This window comes from Anopheles coustani, chromosome 2 (assembly GCF_943734705.1).
Source record: "Anopheles coustani chromosome 2, idAnoCousDA_361_x.2, whole genome shotgun sequence".
Lineage (NCBI taxonomy): Eukaryota > Metazoa > Arthropoda > Insecta > Diptera > Culicidae > Anopheles > Anopheles coustani.
The window spans coordinates 31,410,973-31,431,975 of NC_071289.1; the positions used below are offsets into that span (position 1 = coordinate 31,410,973).

The window sequence follows — 21,003 nt, forward strand, 5'->3', positions numbered from 1 at the left end:
TTAATTAACCCCAGCAGATGATCTGCGACGAGCTTAATAACGTTTTAATCGTCCCCAACGCCTTGGCCGCACGCGGTATGATTTACGGTGCCTCATTAACTACGCTGAGCCAAACCGCGGCTGTGCAGAGGGTCGATTACTATTTTTTAATCAGAAGCAAGCGAAAGGCTTTTCCTCCCCACGGCACGACCACCAGCTGACAGTATCGCCACGAACCGTGGACCACCGAGCGTGGAGAGCTTTTCACTCACTTTCTTTCGCCACTCGATTAATCCTCCGCGTGGCGTTGCGAGGAATTATTAGGGAGCGCTTTTTTCCACCCTTCCGAACGGTGAATCAACGGGAGGGTGCAAAATGGTGGCATTTAGACAATTCTACTCGAGCGTTTGATGAGTGCAACAAGTGGTTGACCGCCAGCCGTTCATCGAAATCCCGGGGCACACGGCAACGAACTGGGGACCATTCTCCGAACGAACCTTTCATCCGGGCCGCACGCGCACGGCCTCACAAGATGATCGGTCAAGATTAATGGTACTCTCGGCTCGAAGAGTGTTAATAAGAGGCTTCTCGAAGGGGCCGTGGCGTTTCCCTTCCGTCGTCGGTTTCCTGCCGATTCTAGAGGCTTTGAGTGCATGCAGCACAAAGGGGAAAATTGCAACGATCGGAGGCGAGAAAAATTAAGCTTTATGAAATGAAATCATCCACCACGCCACGAATGAAGGTGAAGCGTCATGCAGAAAGTGGCTCCGGTAGGACGGCGTTATAGTGGATAAGTGTATGCAATTGTAGTTGGCAATGCAAGCTCTCTCTCTTTCCGCCGAGTTCGAAGCCCATGCAGATGCATTGTGCATTGTGCTTTCATCTTCAACTGTTCTCCTTTTTATTCCAGTCATCTTCTTGAGCAGCAATAATCAAAGTATCGGTGGAAGTATCGATGGATGAATTATGAGGTGTTTGTTTCGTAGTTTGCAGCTCATCGCTGTCGGTTATTTAGATGTGTCTATTCTAACCCTTTTACGCTCGACATGGATGATGTCTCTTCGATTCCATCTACTAACGATGTTAGTGAGTATATTGGACAGGTTAAAGAATACAATGGAACATTGACTTGGGAGGATAATTGTAATGATGCCGTCGAGCCTGACTTGTCCAAAAAGCATCCATTGTAATGTAATTTGTTTCAAAATATATTAAAATACGCTTTGTAACAATAAATCATCTAAGTTACATTAATAATTATCATCGGAATAACCTTCAAACTAGAAAATACAACAAACATTAAAAATTGTAGAAAAATTACCTGAATAAAAACTAGCATGACGTATAAAAATCGTAAAACTTAAAAAAGCGAATGATATAGAATCCAAACATTGGCGGAATTTACTGCTTACTGTAGCACTATTCTGTATTTGCATCCACATCCAAAAACACCGGTTGTTATTTTTTACAAAAACCACATTTTTATTCACCGTTATTTTTATTTTTATGCTTACTATGCATCCTTCATCTAATTAACAAATCGGTCCTGCACAAAATTGTATATTCATGATGTAATTGCTTTCATTTAAAATGTTATCACATTTAGACAGTTGTGTTTTTTGTTGTTGTTGTTATCATGGTTTCTTAGAAACATATTCTACTCTACACGGTATTCAACTACAGACAGAAAATCCCCGTTCCTCGACTCCGATTATCGATCGACGCTTATTCGCACGTTGCGTGTGCGCTTGAGCTTAAACGGTAAAGGGTCGTTTAGTTAAAAGACGAAAAACGAAAAGTAAAAAGTTCCAAAGTCCCTTCTGTTGCTAGAGAAAGAGAAAGTACTTATCTACGTCATAAGAAAGCTCCTTCGCACCGAGTGCCACCCAAAAAGGCACGCTTGTTTCGAGCTGCTTTTTCCACGTTTTTGATTTGAAAATTTCAAAAATTGGCAAATGGTTTGAAATGTATGGGATCTGGCACTGCGGGATTGATATGTTTCTTTACGTTCGGTGTGTCAAGTCGTTAAAATAACCTCCTCTAGAGTAGCTATTCTTCACTTTCAGGTCTGGCGACCATCATCACACTGTTTGTTCTCGCCTTCAATTTTTCGTTTGCTTTTCTGTTGCTTTTTTTTTGGTACAGTTACAAAAAAACATTCTGAAAACATTACATGCTACTTTGGCTTACGCTACGATGGTATCGGAGTTTGATGGAACGAGCAACAACTCTTCATCAGCTCAAATTTTAAAATCGTCGAAACAACGTCACATGCTTATCGGGTAGTCTTCAGCTTCCAGCGCAGGAACAGGAAGGCCGCGACTCGCAGCACAACAAAGATGATGATCAACGCCACGATGTCGAGCGTGAAGTTGGCGTCCAGCATGTCGAGCTCCTCCAGCGTGGTGGATGGGGATTTGAAGTGGCAATACACCTGGTGACACTTGAGCTTCTCGCGGCCGTACGAGTAGGTGGCCAGAGCGGTACCCTCGAAACCGTAGCGAATGTAGGAGAGATAGGTGATCCACCGCAGGTAGATTGGAATGGCGTCGAACGACACGAAGAAGCCGGAGAACAGCAGGAATGGTACGGACATGACCGGCGCCAGGAAGACACCGTTCTGGACGTTCATCGCGGCACCGACCACCAGCCCGACGCTCTGCGCCACGAACGAGATGAGCAGGCAGGAGCCCAGGAACATGGCGAACCGGAACCACTCGAGTGGCTGCGATGTGAAGTAGTACACGATCGAAACGTACAGCACGCAGAAGATGGTCTGAAAGAAGGGAAACAAATGGGACGATGTAAGAATTGCTCTTCTATTCCCCGATAAAGTGATACTTACTTGGAATGGTATATCCGAGACGGTGATGGCAAGATAGTACGATCGCAGCGAGTACCATCGATTGAAATTTTCCTTCAATAATACCGGCATCTCCAGTGGGACTGAAATCGGTGAGAACGAACAGATACAGATTGATCCTACTTTTAACAAGAAGGTGCCCATCATTGCCCCAACTTACATGATAGAATCGTAATTGTCATGGACGTGTACATCAGGAACAGCATGTTGAAGAACAGGAAACCAAGGTTACTAAGCACCTTAGCACCATCGTTACCGATATCGTAGTACAGCGTGCCGATCAGGAAACCGACCAGGATGTGAGCAAACAAACGCAAGTACATAAGAGTCTGTTGAGAGATAAGAGAACCAAATCGTTAATATGTTGATCGTCACCGCTTTAACTTCTCTTCGATAAAGGCGTTATCAGCATTTTTTTTTTTCTTGAAATAGTGTTGCAATTTTGGCTCTAAAGCGTATCTTTGACACAGAGGATCAGTTGTTTCTCTAAGGCAACTTTGATTGCTTCTAGCGCATTATTTTTGTAATTACAGTAAAGGATACAGAAATACAGTTTGCACGGTTTTTGATGAAGAGAGCTACAATAAAGGTAATTCGCCGCCTTTTATCTTCGAAAACTAAGTGCTCTCTTCATTAGCGGTATATATTACATGGTATATGTAAAGTACGGTATATGTAAAAATCGATGCGTTATTCCAACATGGATGCGATACAAGCAAAAGTTAGCGAATTCGGCTATATGACCAACTTACCCAATCGCGTCTGCTGAAGAGCAGCGTTCGCTTCAGAACCACCCAGAACTGGTGGAACTCGGAGGTCGGGTAGCGCTTCGGCGAATGATCACTGTCCACCGAACCTACCGAGGGCAGCAGCGCACTGCTCACCTCCGGCTCCTTTTCCGGTTCGACCGCAATCTTGATCGTTTCCGTTTCCTTCGCGATATCGTTCACCATCGACGGTGGCAGCAGCCCGTTGCCGCCGAGGTTCAGATTGTCCGCGTACTTGTTCGCACCGCCGTTCATGCGCTCGTAGTTCACCTTCAGGTTTGCGTTTCCGTTGGCCGCGTTCTCGTTCTTCTTGTTCTTCTGCGCCGGGAAGTCCAGCTCCGTCCGGATGTCCTTCTTGCCATTCTCGATCGCGTTAACCAGTTTGCGCGTGTGATCACCGTGCTCGCCGCACGACACCTCGATCACGTAGCTGGCCGGATTGTGGTACGAGGGACACTCGAGATCGAGCGTGCCAAGGAACGGCACCAGCTGCCGGGTGCTACCCTGGTACACGCACTGCCCATCGGCCAGCGTGTACAGCTGGTCGAACATCTCGAACAGCCGGGCCGACGGCTGGTGGATGGTGCAGATGATCGTGCGACCACCACGTGCCAAGAACTTCAGCAGGCTCACGCACTGGAAGCAGGTCGAGCTGTCCAGACCGGAGGTGGGCTCGTCGAAGAACATGATCGGTGGATTGTTGACCAGCTCGAGAGCGATCGAGAGGCGCTTCTGCTGTCCACCGGACAGATTACGTGTCAGCGTGGGCCGATGTTCCTCCAGGCCGAGTGTTTCCAAAATTTCTTTGATCTGTAACGAACGAGAAGAGCTGAATCAAACTGTATGGGCAACAGGAAAAGTTTACACGATCACCTACCACATGCTGCTTCTGACTCTTCTCGACCGTCTGGCTCAGTTTGAGGCTGGCCGCCACATTCATCGCCTCCTCCACAGTCAGGTTGGCGTGAAGCTGGTTATCTTGCATGATATACGCGGAAAGCTTGCGGAACTGGCTCAGGTTGCGCTCCTTTTCGTTCATCGTAATCGATCCATCGATGTTGGTCGTCCTTAAAAGATAACAAATAGTTAAAATCCATCCAAAATAAGTTTAATGCTTTGATTACTTACTTGTATCCGGAAAGAATGTTCAACAGCGTACTCTTGCCAGCTCCCGACGGTCCCATAATGGCAGTCAGCTCTCCAGAGCGCAGTTTGCCGCTTACCTCCTTCAGGATGGTCTTCACATCTAGAGAATTAGGAGGAAGAAGAAAAGCGATAAAAAAATATTGATTAGTAAGTGGAACTGAGCTTGAGAATCAGGTTTCGAAATAATTATTTTCCATTTCGCCATAAACATAGTTCCAACGACTCACACCACATAGGATGTCGCTCTCAGTCACCTGCTCGAACATGGCAATTAATTCCACGATTAATTCCCTCCGTCTTCAAACTACCGCAAAAGGCCATCAGGTTATGGTGCCGGGTAAGTAACAACGGCAAGTTGGAGATGGGGAGGACAAAGACTGAATCGCTTCGTCGGTGCAAGTGTTCGATATGGTTACACAGCTCGCGGGAATGATTGGCCTTTTCTACCGTCCAATAATGAATACTTGCAACTGACGGACGTACGGAGGACGTTTAATTGATCCTCACGGAAGGTCACCGATGCGGGGCGGACGGAATAGTTTAAAGATTTAATTTACACCTTCGGGGTTTCGCCCGGCTTGTGATTTATTTCAAGTATGGACTTACAAAGCAACGGGAATCAAAAATCGAAGCCCATTTCAAACGATAGAAAAATTTGATAACTGTTAAATGCTCCTTCAATCTCAATCTCAATAGCATGTCGAGGGTGTCGTAGGGGCAAGTTTTATTTCCTGCTCGGTTAAGTTGTGTGCATTTCTTTTTCATTTGGGATTTTCAGCTACTCAAAGCAATTCCTGCGAAAACATTCTTAATTGAAGGAACATTTTCATGATACATCTAATTATTTGCGATTATATTTTTGTGCGTTGGATTTCAGTTAAAGTAAATCACTGAAGCCAACACTTCCGGGTAGAGCACGGACTACGACCGGATAAAATCCGTTTGACGGTCGGAGAAAAATGAACTCTGTTCGTTTATACCTTACATGTTCAAAGGTTCCTTTGAAGCCTCCAACTTCGTTTATACCTAAGGCGTTGAAGTGTTTCAATGTAATGGATGATTGTTTCTTTTCAAACGAAGTCGTTGGTAATCATTTCAATAATTACACAATAAGATAATTAATTCATAAAAACTACAAATAGGATCCCCAGAAAAGCGATTAACACTCTTTTTTTAAATAAGAACCCTGAAATTTTCGAATTCGTTGAGAATCCGCGGCTTAAAACCTCGCGGATTTCTTCCCATACAAACGGGAACGAACGGATTTGCCCAAAGAGCTCATTTCGTTCACATTCAAAATGGCAGGTAAAATGAACATATTTAAGGGGAGATGAGTGAAATTTTTCCCGCGCTTTTTCACTTGAGTGACCTTTGACAATTCGATTCGAACGTATATTTTTCGATCGTAGTCCGTGCTCGACGCGTTCTTCTTGGCTGTTGACAGACTTCTGTAATTTTTAGCCCAGTAACAATTCAAAAAAGATTGAAAGTATGCAATCGATGCAAGTTGCAATCATAAAATATAAAATTTGTGACTGCATTTTCTAATCTAATTTTCTTTTTAGTAAAATCCAGATCAAATAACAAAACATCTAACCAAACTACATGGAATACACCATCGAGGGCATTGAGTCTGAACCGGGGCTACCCTTTCCATGTCAAGACGTAATGCGAGACGTGATGCACAAACGGCCACGTTCCATAAAATTTCCCACATTAATAATTGCAGTAGTATTGATCATTCGATTATCGGTTCAAAAAGTTCGAATGAGGGTATCGTCGTTTCTTCGGTTGCACAGCCGATGAAGGAAGAAAAGATTTTCTACCTTTATCAACCGTTTATCAGTTCGATTGTTTCCCCACGAAATTCGATTGTGGCAAAGGCATTCGAGGGTGCCGTGTTTGTGTGTTCCTACGACTGTTGGATCAGATGATTCGTGAACACTGGCCCAGATTTGCGAACACCGTCGGCAACTGGCGCCACATCGACGAAATACGCCTTCTTCTCGGGCGGATTACTGTGTTCTTTGCGCCAAATGTAGAGAACTGAAGGAAGGAGCACAAACAACTTACGTACCAACCTTGCCAGTATTTATTATATCTGGCTTCAACTGTCGCCGCGCTCATAGCTTGATCACATTCATCATCGTCTTCAGCGTATACATACCGTGACGTATTTGGCTAGCAAGGGCCCGCCGTTCATTCGTTTATCAAATTCAGAAGCGCCATAAAACCACATCTGTTGCTTTGAGACAAGGCATCGGCAAGGTCAATTCCGGTGACCGCTGCTCGATCGCTTATTAAAAAGTAAAATATCTCACCCCCCCAAAGGAACAGGTTGTCGGAAACAAGAAGATAGCCGCGAAGCGGCAACGGCCAAACTATCAACCACGCCAACACTCAGAAGGTCATATTCACATTATGGAGAGAGGGGAGAAGGGTCTGGATCGCTTGGAACGCTGGAAATGTTTGATTTTGGCAACCATCATTGCCCCGGGACGGTGGAACCGGTTTTTGCGTTCGTTAGATGGAGCTGCGTAGAGTCGAAAAACCGGAATGCTGACAATGACATACATCGTCGCCGGCTCCGAAGATATTCGTCGTCGGCTACACGGGGCCCGATTAAGCTACTTAAGCTAGACTTAACCCCACCTGAGATAACAAGCGAAGAACAGGCCTACGAAGAGTGGGATTTCCCGGAAAATGTACCCGGTACGGTTCAAGGTTGACGTAACTTGCCGCCTCGAATGCGTTGGATACAATTCGAACAAAGGCTTGTCGTTTCTAGAGGATAGGTCATTGTACATATCACAAGAGATTTTATATGTTCTCTGGACGTAAAGTGATAATATTCGCCACAGAATAGCAAGATATGAAAACCAGAATATTAAAAATAAAACGACATGTGTGCCTTAAACGTTGCGTTTTTTCATGTTTTGACGATTGTTTTGGATCAGGGGTCGGCAAATGATAATAATAAATGAATGATAAAAATAATTCAATGATAATAAATATCAAAATTCATGGTTAAGTGATACACTTTCCAATATTTAAATTTTTCTTTATGTTATTTCTGGATTCGATAATTGATACTCCATTTGAAAATGGTTTAGCATCAATTTTAAAACATTAATACATCGTTTGAGGTATTTGTCCCACGGTATGTGACTCTGTTCCAACATTTGGCCCTTTTTTAAGTATCGTGTGCCGAACCCTGGTTCGGATGATTACCGGTTATCGACTCCCCGTTTCTCAGCAATCTGCCATGGCATGTCGATGCTATTGATATACAATCCGTATCCGCGTTGGAAATCTTCGAAACGATGTTCTCTGACCAGCAGTAATTATTAAATAAATTCTCCGGGGTTGTACTTTCCGAGCCGTTTCCCATTCATAACAACACCTGTCTTGTAAAAAGTCCCAACCGGCGGGGAACTAATACCTAGTCATCCCTGTAAATGATGTAACTAGGGCAATTAGTTTTATCTACAATCGAACGTCTATAATGAACGAAGCACGTTAAAAAAGTACACACGTGTATACTGTCTATACTGCCCCGGTGGCCTGTGGTTTTGATTGATCCAAAACCGGAACCGCAGGGTAGCAACAATTACCCGAAGTTTATCCACCATCATGACGGTGCGTAGCACATTTCATCTGAGATCTTGTGATACGGTTTTTTCTCTCGACTATTAAAAATGTATTAACCTTGCGTGAACGATTTTCGACTCGCCACGCTATCAACATCATCATTACCGACACGGGGTCATTAATATTGATTTTTTCTACCATCGGTTATCAGTTTGGGGTTATCCAGAGGGATTATTATCAGGGTTAAACGCGGTCTTTGAGTTATTTTTATCCAAAGGGTAAACTTTTTCATTCCCCGCAAACGTAAAACAAATAATGACGTGAATATAACGTCACATCGGTCTTATCGAAAACCGATAGCTTGTGATGCATGAGCGACAAAGGTATCAAACAACTGCAAGCGGAGTCCAATTACGGTGCCAAAGATAATCGGGTACAAAATTGAACTTGTTATCTTCGTTTCGCATAGCAGCAGAAGGGAAGGTTTCATGAACGACTTTGAGACCACTCAAATGTAAAAAAGGTAAATGGGATTTCTATATGGTCTAACTTAATCAATCTTTAACGGTTAGGTGACTTGGAACGTACTTTCTTCCATTTGTGCCGTTGTATAAAGAAATGGTTTCTTTTCACAGAAAACCCTATGGACAAACAGATTACTCATCCATTCTTGATGTGTTACGAGCGGTTCGTCCGATCGAGTAAGTGATCACAAAGAAAAACACCATCGAAGTGCTTAGTAATGTACGATCCCTCTCGAGCAATGAATCATACTCCGTGAGGTGGTGAGCAAAATGAATAAGAAACACGCATATCGTTGTTTCCGCCGAAGCACGGACGGGTTTTGCTTGGGTGAAATCGACCCCCGAAGGGTGGATCCTTGGCCCGCCTCATGAATATTGCATTGAGGCGATATCAACCCCCGCAAGGTAAAAGGAAAATCACAACCTTTATCGGACTGCAAATCTAGGTCCCGTGCCTCGTGCGGGAAAGAACTGAAAATTGGATTTTAAAATCACCCCCACGAAAATGGCATTTGCTGACGCACAAGGACTATTGTTACGCGCACACTGTGAGTGCGGGAGATTCTGAGATAATTTCCCACCATGTTGAATACGCAAACAACTATTATAGAGGTTGAGTTTGATCTGCTCTTTTTTTCTCTCCATTCAAAAATAATTAAAAACTTACGCTGGAAGTTAACCTAATGCCAAGTTTGTTTATCTCTTGCATGACATCCCGTGTCTTTAATAGCAAATGGAGTTAAGACACATCTCTTAACTCCTTTATAAATTACTTTTAGCACAAAAAACGCTACTTAAGTGCACCTGCTTGGATTGTGTTTTTTGTGATAGTTTAAAGTCTTTTCATCTTCTGCTGTTTTGGAGGTTTTAGTTCGAATTCTTCTCTCCTCTCGCTACCAGTATTTTTTGCCCTCCTATCCACATAATTACACACACATTCTACTAATGATCATGAGAAAGGAAAAAAAGTCTTAGACGTTTGGTAAACGTCCAGCGGCTATTAACAGCATTGCAAAGGTCGCTCGCCATCAACAGGGCGTCTTACGACGACGCAGGTTGTTAGTTGAAGGAAAGCTGAAGCTGTAATTAATTGGAGGCACATGGCTTTGTGACACTGGCACTGGTCGACATGCGACAGGAGAAACGGGGGCAAAACCGGTACCCGTCGGATTGATAAAATCACTGACGCATTGGCACGAGCGGTGTGTGGGACTCCCTGTTGGGAATTTTCTGCTATTTCTGACCCCGAATGCACGTGACCAGGACTCCCCGTATATTAATTATCCGCCTTCCGGGCGGGTCGGATGGCTTGCGACAATTCGATCACGTGTCTTCGCCTCACAAAAGCGATCGTACCGAGCGAAGGATATAATAGCCAAGGCGAGGTGATCGGTTCCCGTAAGGTCAGGTTTGATATCATTACTAATATTTGTTTGCTATTATTTGCAGCAAAAATGCCGCCCCATGAAGGGCAGTAAAAGGTAAAAGGGCAGCCGACATTCAATGAAGGAAGGCGTGACATTGGAGTGGCACGAAACAATGCAATGCAAAATGTATGAAACAACCGAAAACATGTATATACCCTTCAAGCAGCATTCCTGGGAACTGAAAATCTTTTCGTTTTTTATTTTCCCTTCACTTCGAACGATTCGTTTTAGGAAAAAACATCTCGAATGGTGGCGCGTGTGGGTTGCATACCATTCCTTATCTTACAATGTCGAAAAACCTTCACTATTGAAGGCCTGTCGACGAATGTTGCCTGACAAAAATCTTTATCAAAACGACTCCTTTCCGGCCGAATTAATGGCTAATCCAGAGCGGTGACAAATTTCCACTCGGAAAGTGATAAGCAAGGCCTCAAGTCGAAGGACAGATTGAATTTAATTCACAGTTTTATTTCCGGCTCGATATAGGGTCATTAGGAGCATAATGAGCCATGCGATTAAAATTGGAAAATTTATACATTTCCTCACTATTTTACATAGTTAGAAAATATTAATTCAAAGAATATTAATTCTTCAGTGAATTGGCCAGTTTTTAAATAATTTACCAGTTGAAAAACTAGTTCCATAATAGCACTTCTTTCAAATTCAACATTTACGAGGTCAAACCATGCAATACTTTCAACAAAACTGTGCAAAACATAGTTTTTGCAGCACAATCGATAGAAGACGTGAGGAAAAAGATCAAACGCCTTTTGATTTTATTTATTATTTTTCGTTTGATACTATTTATCGATCCAATAAATTCGTTGATAAGTTTAAACAACTATCCTCTTTCTTTCAATTTTTAGCTGCTGAACACACCGTGGATTTGTTTGTATGTTAAAAGAGATCGGATCTATATTATACAAAAATAATATAAATATCGCGAATTGGCTACCATTACTCTACCTTTTTCTAATGTATTTGTTTCGAAGATAAATATTTTAATTTATAGTTAACATCAATGAATGTAATCGCGAATACAAAGACGGTTTTTGCTTTACATTGCAAGCCCGGGGATTTACAAACAATTGCTTCGTCGGTGACACAAATTTCCCGATCGATGCAAATAAGTTGCTGCCTAGACAACAAAAAACAAACCACCGCCATCGGGTCCCCTCGTCCGCCTCGTCACGTTCCCCACGCGAAATGTGATCGACTTCGTATAATCGGATGTGCACGCTAAAATCGCTGCCAACTGGTCTTGCCGGTGAACAAGAAAACCTGTCTCGAAAACGGCCGGCTCGCGGCGTATTTCCTTGTCTCGCAGTTACACGAGGCCGGGGGTTCTATTGATCGATAACAAAGTCGACGCCATCACGTTGGGCGCCGGTTGGGTGTTTGTGGATGCATTGTTCCGTTCGCACAACGCCCAACTCCGTAAGATGGTAAAGATCCACCCAACGCGGTAGAAACAAGGGAGGGTATATATTCAAGGTACGTACGATCGTGGGGTAGAATAAAGATGGCCCTAAAGAAATCACGATACCACGTAGCAGGAAGTGGCGATCGTGTACACGTTCCGAACAAAGTGTGAGAAAAGAAGGAGAGAAAAAAGGTGATACTTACTGTTGCGGCGCCCTTCCTTGACCCGGTAGGTGAGATTGTGGAAGGCCAGGTCGACCGGCGGCCGGGCCGGCAGATGGGAGAGCGTCTTCGGCTGCGACGGGACGATCTGCACCCGGACGGAGCCATTCTTCCTGTTGTTATCATCGAGCAAATTGTTAGTGACGCTGGAGCTGCCACCGGCGATTTCGATCGTTTCCGTCATGGTTGCAATTCTGTTTGATACACTCTATGGTCCACCGTGAAATTCGTTCGTTATCCACCGATTTCTAACACCCCTGTTTTGACTACAAGATTTCAACCCCGCGATCTTCTTTGTTGATCACACGAACCCACTCGCTATCTCACTTGCTCGGAGCTGAGAACACGGCGTCTCGCTTTATCTTCGCTCCAAGAAGGCAATGCCAAGATGGCGTTTTCCTGTCACTTGATGTTTGTGTTTTGTTTTGATCTAGCCGTTCGCTCGCACTACATAACAGGCATTGGCGTCATGAAAAGAAAGGCGTTTGCTATCGAACAGATCTTCCCGATTGCAGTTTTTACGTCGCAGTGCGAATGCACTTTCGTTCGACCTGCACACACAACAAACACTCGGGTTGGTTGGAAAACAAGTCGCTGGCAGCGCCACACTGCTGAAGGACGCGGAAGCTGAGAAAGCCGGACTGACAAGGGGAGTAGTAAATGCGCACTTTCACTCTTCCGTTTTTGCTATTTTCTCCCTTCGAGCAGTTACAGCACAGCATCCATCATGCTGGGTTTTAGTTGTTGGCACAAACGCTTCCGGAAACGTGTGGGGGAAAAAAGCGTCGGTTACTTGGACGAAGGCACTTCGAACACGTTTCCGTACACTTCCTGGTAATCCGAGCAGGCCCTCCTTTCACTACACTCTCGCGCACGGCGAGCTGGTGATTCACGCAGGCGTGTACTTTTCTCGTGACACGACCCCTTTCGAAAGCTTCGCTTCTCCTTTCGCTTATCCAAATCCTCCGCCTCCGAACGACCCTGAACGACCCAGCCGGGGGTCTGTTGGTGGGGTGGAGTGGGGTTTTCTTTGCTGTTCTTCCTATCACTGTTGCGTGGTGTTTGTCACACGCACGCACGGCCAGGAAAGAATGCGTAAAACTGCTTGCTGCTCTGCCGCGGTTGGCGACCAAAGAACGACTGACTCGAACGCAATCCGATACGAGGGCGCGTAGCGCGCGAACCCCGCGATCGATATACCGTGGGACGTCGGTGTGTTTGTGTGTTGTGTGTCCGCTGTATGCAACCCTCCCCCCGGGGGCGCATGATCTCGCCACGGCCCCACCATCCGTAGGGGTTGGTGCACTAACACCGGCGTTGTGCAGCGTAACACCACACGCATTAAACCGCGTTTTTCTAGAAACCGCCACCAAAGCAGCCAGGTATGCGTGTGGCCCTTTCCCTTCCCTATTTACCACCCGCTTCGACGGGCTTTTCTTTGCAAACGGAAACACACGCACACAACGCTTCGCTCGCGTTCCATTCTTTGTTCCGCGTATTGCGTGCAACCGCAACTTGCATACGAGCGGGTGTGCAACAAGTGCAGCAGACTGCACGTGTGCTGTGCAAATGCAGTTGATTAGGGAAGGAAGAAGGCAGCAAAATAGAGAATCTATCTGTTTCATTCAAGTGCGCTTGAGTCTTTTTGATAATGGAAAAAGAATGTGCGCCTAGGAAAAGTGATTTCGTTTATCAGATTATCGTGGCACAAACTCGTTTCGTCCCAACGATCCTGATAAAGGCTTCCAAAGGTTGACGAAAATGATTATGTGGTCCATTACACAAAATCAATAACGGAATGAATGGAGTGAAAAACGAGAACGTGTAATTATACAACATCTTTTGGATTCAATTTGTTACTGATGTTCCAACAGATCGTTCTAAAATTTGCAGCCGTTAAAAAAAAGTATCTGTAAACATCAGTTTATGTGCAATGAAAATACAATGGATTCCAACAGCATTGATTCTCTCCTTCATAGCAACAAAATGTGGGTTGGTTCAACAAACGTACAAATACACAAACCACAGTTTGTCTGACTGAAGAGTCGATCGTTTCATTTATCGCTCGCTTGAAGAGATGCACCGTGCAGTTGTTACACTTCTGGTGAGTGTGTGTGTGTGATTGTCTGATTTTTTTTTCACTTTTTATGGCTTACAGTACCGGTTAAACGGGGTCAAAGTCGCTGCAATTATTTGCACCAAAAGGGAAACATCAAATGAACGAACTAACGGATACTCTTTTCGGGAATGAAAATTTAAACTCAATAAAATAGATCAAACTGTCAGCAAATTATTTAGATTTTACTAATAATGTTTTAGATAATTTTTCCAAAACTTTTCAAATATTTTTTGTTATTGCCAGAATCTGGAGACAAAACAATATTGGGTTTTTTTTATTTTAAAACAATATTCTGGTGACGAATTTGGTTTGAAATATTAAACAAGTGTTCCAATGAACACAACTCATCTAGTTAATTCCTACATTAGTTTTGTTATAGTTTGTTCCAACGTTTTTGTAGCGCAGGTGTTTTCAAGTGTCGAAATTGTTAAAATTTTCCATTTGATGTCTAATAAATCTGACCGTCGATCGAGTTCTAGCAAACGCACGATAAAAAATACGAACAAAGATGACGTATTACATGTTTTTACCATTTGAAAAATGTGCCTCATCATCTGTCTACATCTTATGGCGAATTCGACGGGGGAACGAAGCGAACTCTGGGTGGATATCGAGCTGAACATCGTGCTTTTAACGATGATTCACCTTCAAAGGAGATTACTGGTGCCGGTGCCAGTAAGTAAATATTTGCTCAATCCGAGCAGCAGAGGCAAGGCAAATCAAATTTCACGTTTGCTCAGTTGGATTTTGTTGATTGCTGGAGTTGATTGCTTCCGATATATTTTTTTTGAAATCATTTTTTTATTTTAACCGATTACGTAGTTTAGTGGATTTGATTTCCTGGAAACAATTGCAATGCAAATAATGAAAGTTCTTTTTAGATACAACAGTTGCCTGAAAAGGGCGTAGTCCAGAAAAAAGGCAAGAAGAACAACGAACGTCACTCCTTAGCGCCACCGGATACCAATTGTGTTGCGTAAGGTTGACGTAATCTTTCGCTGAAACCCATATGGTTGGATTCAACACAAGCGAATGAACTTAACCCAGTGGTTCCATGGCGTGTACCGCCCGCCTGTCCGTCCCAAAACAAACCGACCCTTTACGAGAGACACATTGTTTGGACTGCACAAGAGGAAAATAGATTTGATTCCCAACGATCAATCCACCAATGCAAGTGTGCACAAGAATCCTTATCGGACACCGCCTGCCACTGTCCAATCGTCCAAACATCGACGACCCTCCCGGAATGAGACGCATGACACTCTCGGGTGACGGCGGTTCTACAAGCCGATTCCTACCTCCACCCTCATCAAGCCAGTAGCGATTTGGACTTTGGAGTTCGAGTGGACTTTACACTGATAAGCGATGGAACTTGGTGAGGCCCCGGACTCGCTGCTTAGCTAACGATTGACGGCAGTTTCCGTCCGCTCATTTGAATTCCTATCGCGAAGTACAGCTATTTCGGACTCGAACGCTTAAAAACAAATGCTTGCTCATTTGACAGAACGTGATTTGATCGGTGAGGCAGCTTAAGATAAATCTCGTCCAAAGCAACACCGATTCGACGATGAAACTAATTAAACTTTCGCCTTTTCGTTTCGTTTCTTCAACTTCGCCCGGCCGCATAGCCTCCCAGCGATGCGGAACAGCCTTGAAACAGTCCGTGTTATCTGGCCGCACCGTCACCTCCGGGGGGACGTAAATATTTTGGAAACAAATGGCGTGTAAATAACACATCCACGAGTTGGATCGACTAATGGGCAAAGGTTGATGTTTGTGAGGTAACACTGCGTGGAGTTTACCGTTGTGTCGTTTTAAACAACTCCACGCCGACCAGTTGCCACCGAGGCAAAGATAGAATAGAACGTCTTGAATATATACATTTTGCAAGTAAACAAGAACATCAGGTTAATTTATTGTATTTTTTAAGTGATTGACGAACCAAAATCTTATCAGCTGGTAGCAAGGCACTCCGGGGTTTAAACACCAAATCGGTTGACAATGAAGCCCTTGAAAAAAGAACAGAACCGATAAGCCATGAAAGTCTGTCACCTAGGGCTGCGAAGGCCCACACAACACCCCTTCCAGACTGTGACGTAGGTGAGCCCGAAAAAGGGACCGAACTTTGAGCGGATTGATAACAGACTCTTTACCACAACATCAATCTCAGATATAGAGAAATCGCTGTACACACGTATTTGTTGCTTGTGTTACGTAGTCTCGCAAGCAATCGATAGACACGGAATCTCGTAAAGTCTTTCAAACATGCCTTTCCTTGACCCAGGCGTTAATGAGATACAATTAAAAGCAAATAAAAAGAGTCTGTGTGTGCACAACTGTCGAACGAGCTAAGTAGACGTTAAGTAGATGATGGAGTGCACAACGCGAGTTGCGGAAGTCTGTGCTATGTTTTCTCATTTTATTCCAAATTTGATTCTAATTTAAAATCATGATATGAGTAGGAAAATCCTTCATTAAAATCGCGAGAAAGCTATAACATATAAGCCAGAGTGTCTGTTATTGGAACATGTTAATCATACCGCTTATCTAGTATTTCCCGTTTTCGCGAACATCTGGGGTAAATCGCTGTAGTAAAACATTGTCAGTAGTTACTCACAGCACTGTACTGCTCTTTAAACCTAGCTCAAACCCGCTCAACTTCAGTTCGCGTTCGAGTGCTCTGAGGTCAATATGTAAATCAGCACACTTGAAAAGTTTTGACGTCAGCTCGAAGCCCGAACACAAAGCGAAACCAGCAGCACAAAGACGCCCCGAGGGGTTGCCTTTTTATCAGCCCTCTGAAGGGCTGCAGCTTCAAGTGTGGTTGCCCTGCACTGTGCCCTGTATACTGCACGCGTTATCAGCATGATGTTCCCACTTGAACTACCCCCATATTGGAGCCGGAGCAGTGTGTACGTTTGTGTACTAACCACCACCACTGATCGCGCGGATCACCGAGAGCTCTAAGCTGTGGAATAAACACTCTCAAGAGGGTGGAATATCTCGGAACAGGGGGAGACCCAGACAAGCGGAGTTGACAGTTGTAACTAACACGATCTCCTTCAAACCATCCCTCGATGGGTGTCCACTTCCGGGAGTTCGGCGCGTTCCGCTTTGTGCGCAACGTTAGAGCCAAAGAAATCCTAGAACGCTTGAGGTTGGCTCCATTAGCACTATCGTGCCTTTTTGACCTACTTCATGGGTGCTAGAAGATAGCCGCAGTCTATTCGGCAACGGTTCTACTTGGTGTTAAGTGCGTAGTTCATAGAAGGATATGCAATTGAAATCTTTTGATATATGATTTTAGGAATTGTTTATATGGGCTACAAAATGAAAGAATCTGGCTGTGTTAAGGTTTCATCTTATCAATTTTAAGCATCTGAAGTATATACTGTGATATGGAAATATCGGAAGGTAATGAACTACGTTATTTTTGAATAAATTATGATTCGAAATGCAAAATAAAGAAGCTCTAATCTCTAAAGTGCCAATTTTTTCGCCAGGTCTAGCAAAGAGCTACTTTCTTAGCCAACACCAAGCGAGCTGGTGTCTCCAAAGTTTCGCTAGAGCGTCTATTAGCGGAACAGAGCCGGGCGCTTCGTTCGATTACGAAACGATGCCGTCAAAACCCAAGGGTAACGATCTCTCACTCGCTTGAAGAACCCGTTCCCAACCGTAAGTCGTAATGTTAGTGGCGCACGCGGTTTTTTCGCAAGCCCTCTTTTGCCAACGGCTTCGGCAGGGAATTCCGGAGAGGACGAAAACATCGGGCATGGAGCACCTAGGGTGGCCGGTGGAGGGACCAAGTTTAAGTTTACACCGGTTGTACGGTTAGGTGTCCAGCCCCGGGGGGCAACCTTCGCGGGGAAACGTACCAACGAGGTTGGGTTGGGAAGGGATATTAACGTCTACCCCATCCTCCGGGGGTCGAACCGTTACCGCAAGATCGCACTTTCGCAACGTCGCTTCACCCCTCTTTCTTCTCATTTCGCGCTTTTCTGCCCCGGACGTGAACCACTCCATCGGAGGCTTCTCATCAGCTAGGTTCACGACACACGATGCACCACCGATTCTACGCTCTTGGCTTTGGGTTTGGCAAGTCGTGAATGCAGCTCCGATGGTTGGTTGCCCAAGTGGGGGTAGTTCGATGTGGTCGGGGAGGGGGACGGATCTTGCACACCGCGGACTGGTTAACCGTTGGAGGAAAATCGAAGACTGAGGCAAAGTGGCAGGGGGTTAACATTTTCTAACCCGTTTCTACCGCACACGGTCAAATTCGCGACCGATCCGATCCGATCGCGGTCGAACGGGCAGGTGTCGGAGGGGGGAGGTAGAAGCAGGGATAGAAAATTTAAAAAAGAACAACAAACATATACCTTTAGAAGGTGGTGGTTTTGAAGGCCGCCCGGTGCAACTTCGGTGCCAACGTACACACTTTATGGGCAAACATAGCGGGCGCTCCAACGCTATGCGCAAACGTAGGCTCGCAATCATGCTCATAGTGGAAAATGTACGTGAAAAGCGCGCAAAAGTGGTCGAAGGAAAAAAACTTCTCCCAACGCCGATTAGAAGAGCAGCCAACACAATTTCGAACGTGTGTGTGTTTGCATGGAAAAGGGAAAGATCGACCGAGAGCTTGCCTAGACAGATGCACGTCTGGGTAGAACGTTTAACCTAGATTATGATGCGATAGGGTGCAACTCGAAGCTGACCTCACCGAGAACAACCTTCTCTTCGAACGATGAACGCCTCGTTTTACGGTGCATAGTGTTCGACTTTGCCCGCCATTCATGCTGTTTTCAAAGATTCGATGGAACCGCTGGCTAAAGCTTCTCCCGTAGTGTTAGGCGATCTTAAATCTGCCGCCATGTTAGCCATATTGTCCATGGATAGATGAATGACAGCTGTCACCGGGGTTGCAGGCAGCCTTCTACTACTATTCACTGCTACTAGCCTTAGACATTTGTCAACAACGTCCGTTTGTTGCTAGGTTACGTGATGCTTGGGCGGCTTTGGCACTAGACGTACGCAATTTCCTAGAACCCGGAGGCAACCACGCGGATCCACCCGATTCTCCTCTCCTGCACTAACAGTTGCCACGGGACTAACGCACCGTAACGCATCCAAGGATTGCTATAGGCTCTACCGACCACAGGCCAAGGTGTTGCCGGTTGAAACACCATTAGGCAACGGAGCGACGGTAAGCAATGCTATGTAATGTACCCTATGCTGCACCAGCATGGCTACTAATTAATTCAGTTCCTCCAATGTGGATTGTTCTGCTTGAGGATGGTATGCAATTCGAAGAGCTACGAGAAGATTCCATCCATGTCCATTAGGGTAACGTGTGTTGCACACTCAGAACAAGGTAAGGTAACCAAATGGTTCAGTGCATGCAAATACAAAACATTTGTACATCATACTAAACGTGGGATTGATTAATTGTTTGGGATCCACAAGCCAATTATCTACAGTTGATTGGCAAGGAGTTCCTGTTGCAGTGAATGATTAACGAGATTTTGCTCTTTAAAAGCGACAATTGTCTCTTATAATTAACGTGAGTAGAATTGCTTCCTGCAAAACGTTCATGAACCACCCGATTTCTTACAACTTTCAAACATTTGAACTGCCCGTTCTGTGCACACGAGGTGCAAGTCCCTCGAGCTGATCTCAAACCGATCGATAAGACCGTGCAACTTAAGGTCAAATCCGCCGAGCGATTAGATTTTGTGATGAAAAATAGCTCGCGTTTGCCAAGTGGCCAACGGAAGGCTTTGCACTGGTGGCGAGTTCAATGCCTGCGGGCTCTCGAAGTCGATTGGAAAGCCACGACGCGTCGACGGTTGTCTTTCCGTTCGCGTTTGTCTCAAGAACCGGTCGTAAATGTTCGAAGAGACGAAATCAAGTTACGGCGCCTTGCGTGCGCCAAAACAATCGAAGTAGGTCAAGTTGATACGACCAAAAAACTAACCGCCCAAAGCAAGAACAGTGTGCGACACGCTCAAGCCGGGTTTAAATTTTATATTATTTCAGTTAAAGTTTGGTTTATTATTTCATCGATCGGCCGCTTTTGAATAAAAAAACCAATATAATTTATTTAAAGCACAGATAACCTCGGCGTGGTGAGTCTGACCTCACCCATTCTAATGCACAACGTTTACAAACAACCATCGCACTACTACAATCAGCGCACACTGCGACCATCTTTCTAGCGTGATTCAAAACATTACAATGCCATTAGGTATTCACATGGAGACGCCTCGGGAAAACGGTGGAAAAACGAACGAATGCGGTGGCCGTGTCAAAGAAAATCTACTTTGCCGTCGAACGAATGCGACCGCTAGCACACAAATAAAGCACTTACATGTTGTTCTTCAGCACGTGCTGCTTATCCATGGTTGGAATGGGGAAGTTCTAGTTCGCCTATTTATTTTCCCAGCTACCTTTTTTTCAGTTCGTTGCACTCCGATGTATCGTGAGTTTTTAGGTGCGTATATTCTCGGTCTTCACAACGCGTTTTCACTACAGCAGAACCGCACCAAACGCACTGGTTAGCCAATTCACAACTGCCGACCTAATTTTAGCTCCATCAGATGTACGGTCAGATGTGACGAATAATTCCTAAAGTCCACAGTTGAATGACCAACGAAAAGTACAGCAATTTACATCGATCGATGTTTAACTTTCTTCTCCCGCAAAAGGTCGAATTGTGACACGAAAAAGCACACTTTTCCACACACCCCGTAAAGACGATCCTCTCGAATGGGGCAGAAGTTGTCGAGTGATGCCAGTACGGACTAAAGGGGTGTGCACACGTCGTCTGCGCGTTCTTCGGGCGCGGCTAACGCGCAGACGAAGTGTGCGGATTAGCTTCGGCAAAATTCGAAAAAAAACTCCTGCAGCGAGAGTGAGCAGCAATATACTGCTTTCCTTTGCAACCGTA

The 21,003-nt window shown here is 44.8% G+C and overlaps 1 protein-coding gene across 2 annotated transcripts; it reads right to left on the reverse strand.

Moving 5' to 3' along the window:
- Positions 1 to 1,443: 1,443 nt before the first annotated feature.
- On the reverse strand, positions 1,444 to 20,841 carry LOC131266441 (ATP-binding cassette sub-family G member 4-like). 2 transcript variants are annotated; one of them, XM_058268964.1, is made up of 8 exons: positions 20,425 to 20,841; positions 11,924 to 12,054; positions 4,738 to 4,855; positions 4,487 to 4,676; positions 3,595 to 4,419; positions 3,003 to 3,171; positions 2,825 to 2,925; positions 1,444 to 2,755 (listed from the first exon to the last, which is right to left on the reverse strand). In XM_058268964.1, exons 1-8 carry the CDS (start codon positions 20,454 to 20,456, stop codon positions 2,255 to 2,257), a joined length of 2,067 nt encoding a protein of 688 aa, XP_058124947.1. In that variant the 5' UTR covers positions 20,457 to 20,841; the 3' UTR covers positions 1,444 to 2,254. The 2 variants fall into 2 exon arrangements, with proteins under 2 accessions (XP_058124947.1, XP_058124946.1); XM_058268963.1 differs by lacking the exon at positions 20,425 to 20,841 and having other exon boundaries at positions 11,924 to 12,125.
- Positions 20,842 to 21,003: the final 162 nt, after the last annotated feature.

Bases quoted from the DNA above. Each gene is read 5' to 3' on its own strand.
- LOC131266441 (XM_058268963.1), bottom strand. From the start codon at position 12,125: ATGACGGAAACGATCGAAATCGCCGGTGGCAGCTCCAGCGTCACTAAC. The intron at 2,926-3,002 runs GTAAGTTGGGGC...CACCGATTTCAG, and splicing joins GACAATTACGATTCTATCAT to TCCCACTGGAGATGCCGGTA. The intron at 2,756-2,824 runs GTAAGTATCACT...CCCTTCTTTCAG, and splicing joins TCTCGGATATACCATTCCAA to ACCATCTTCTGCGTGCTGTA.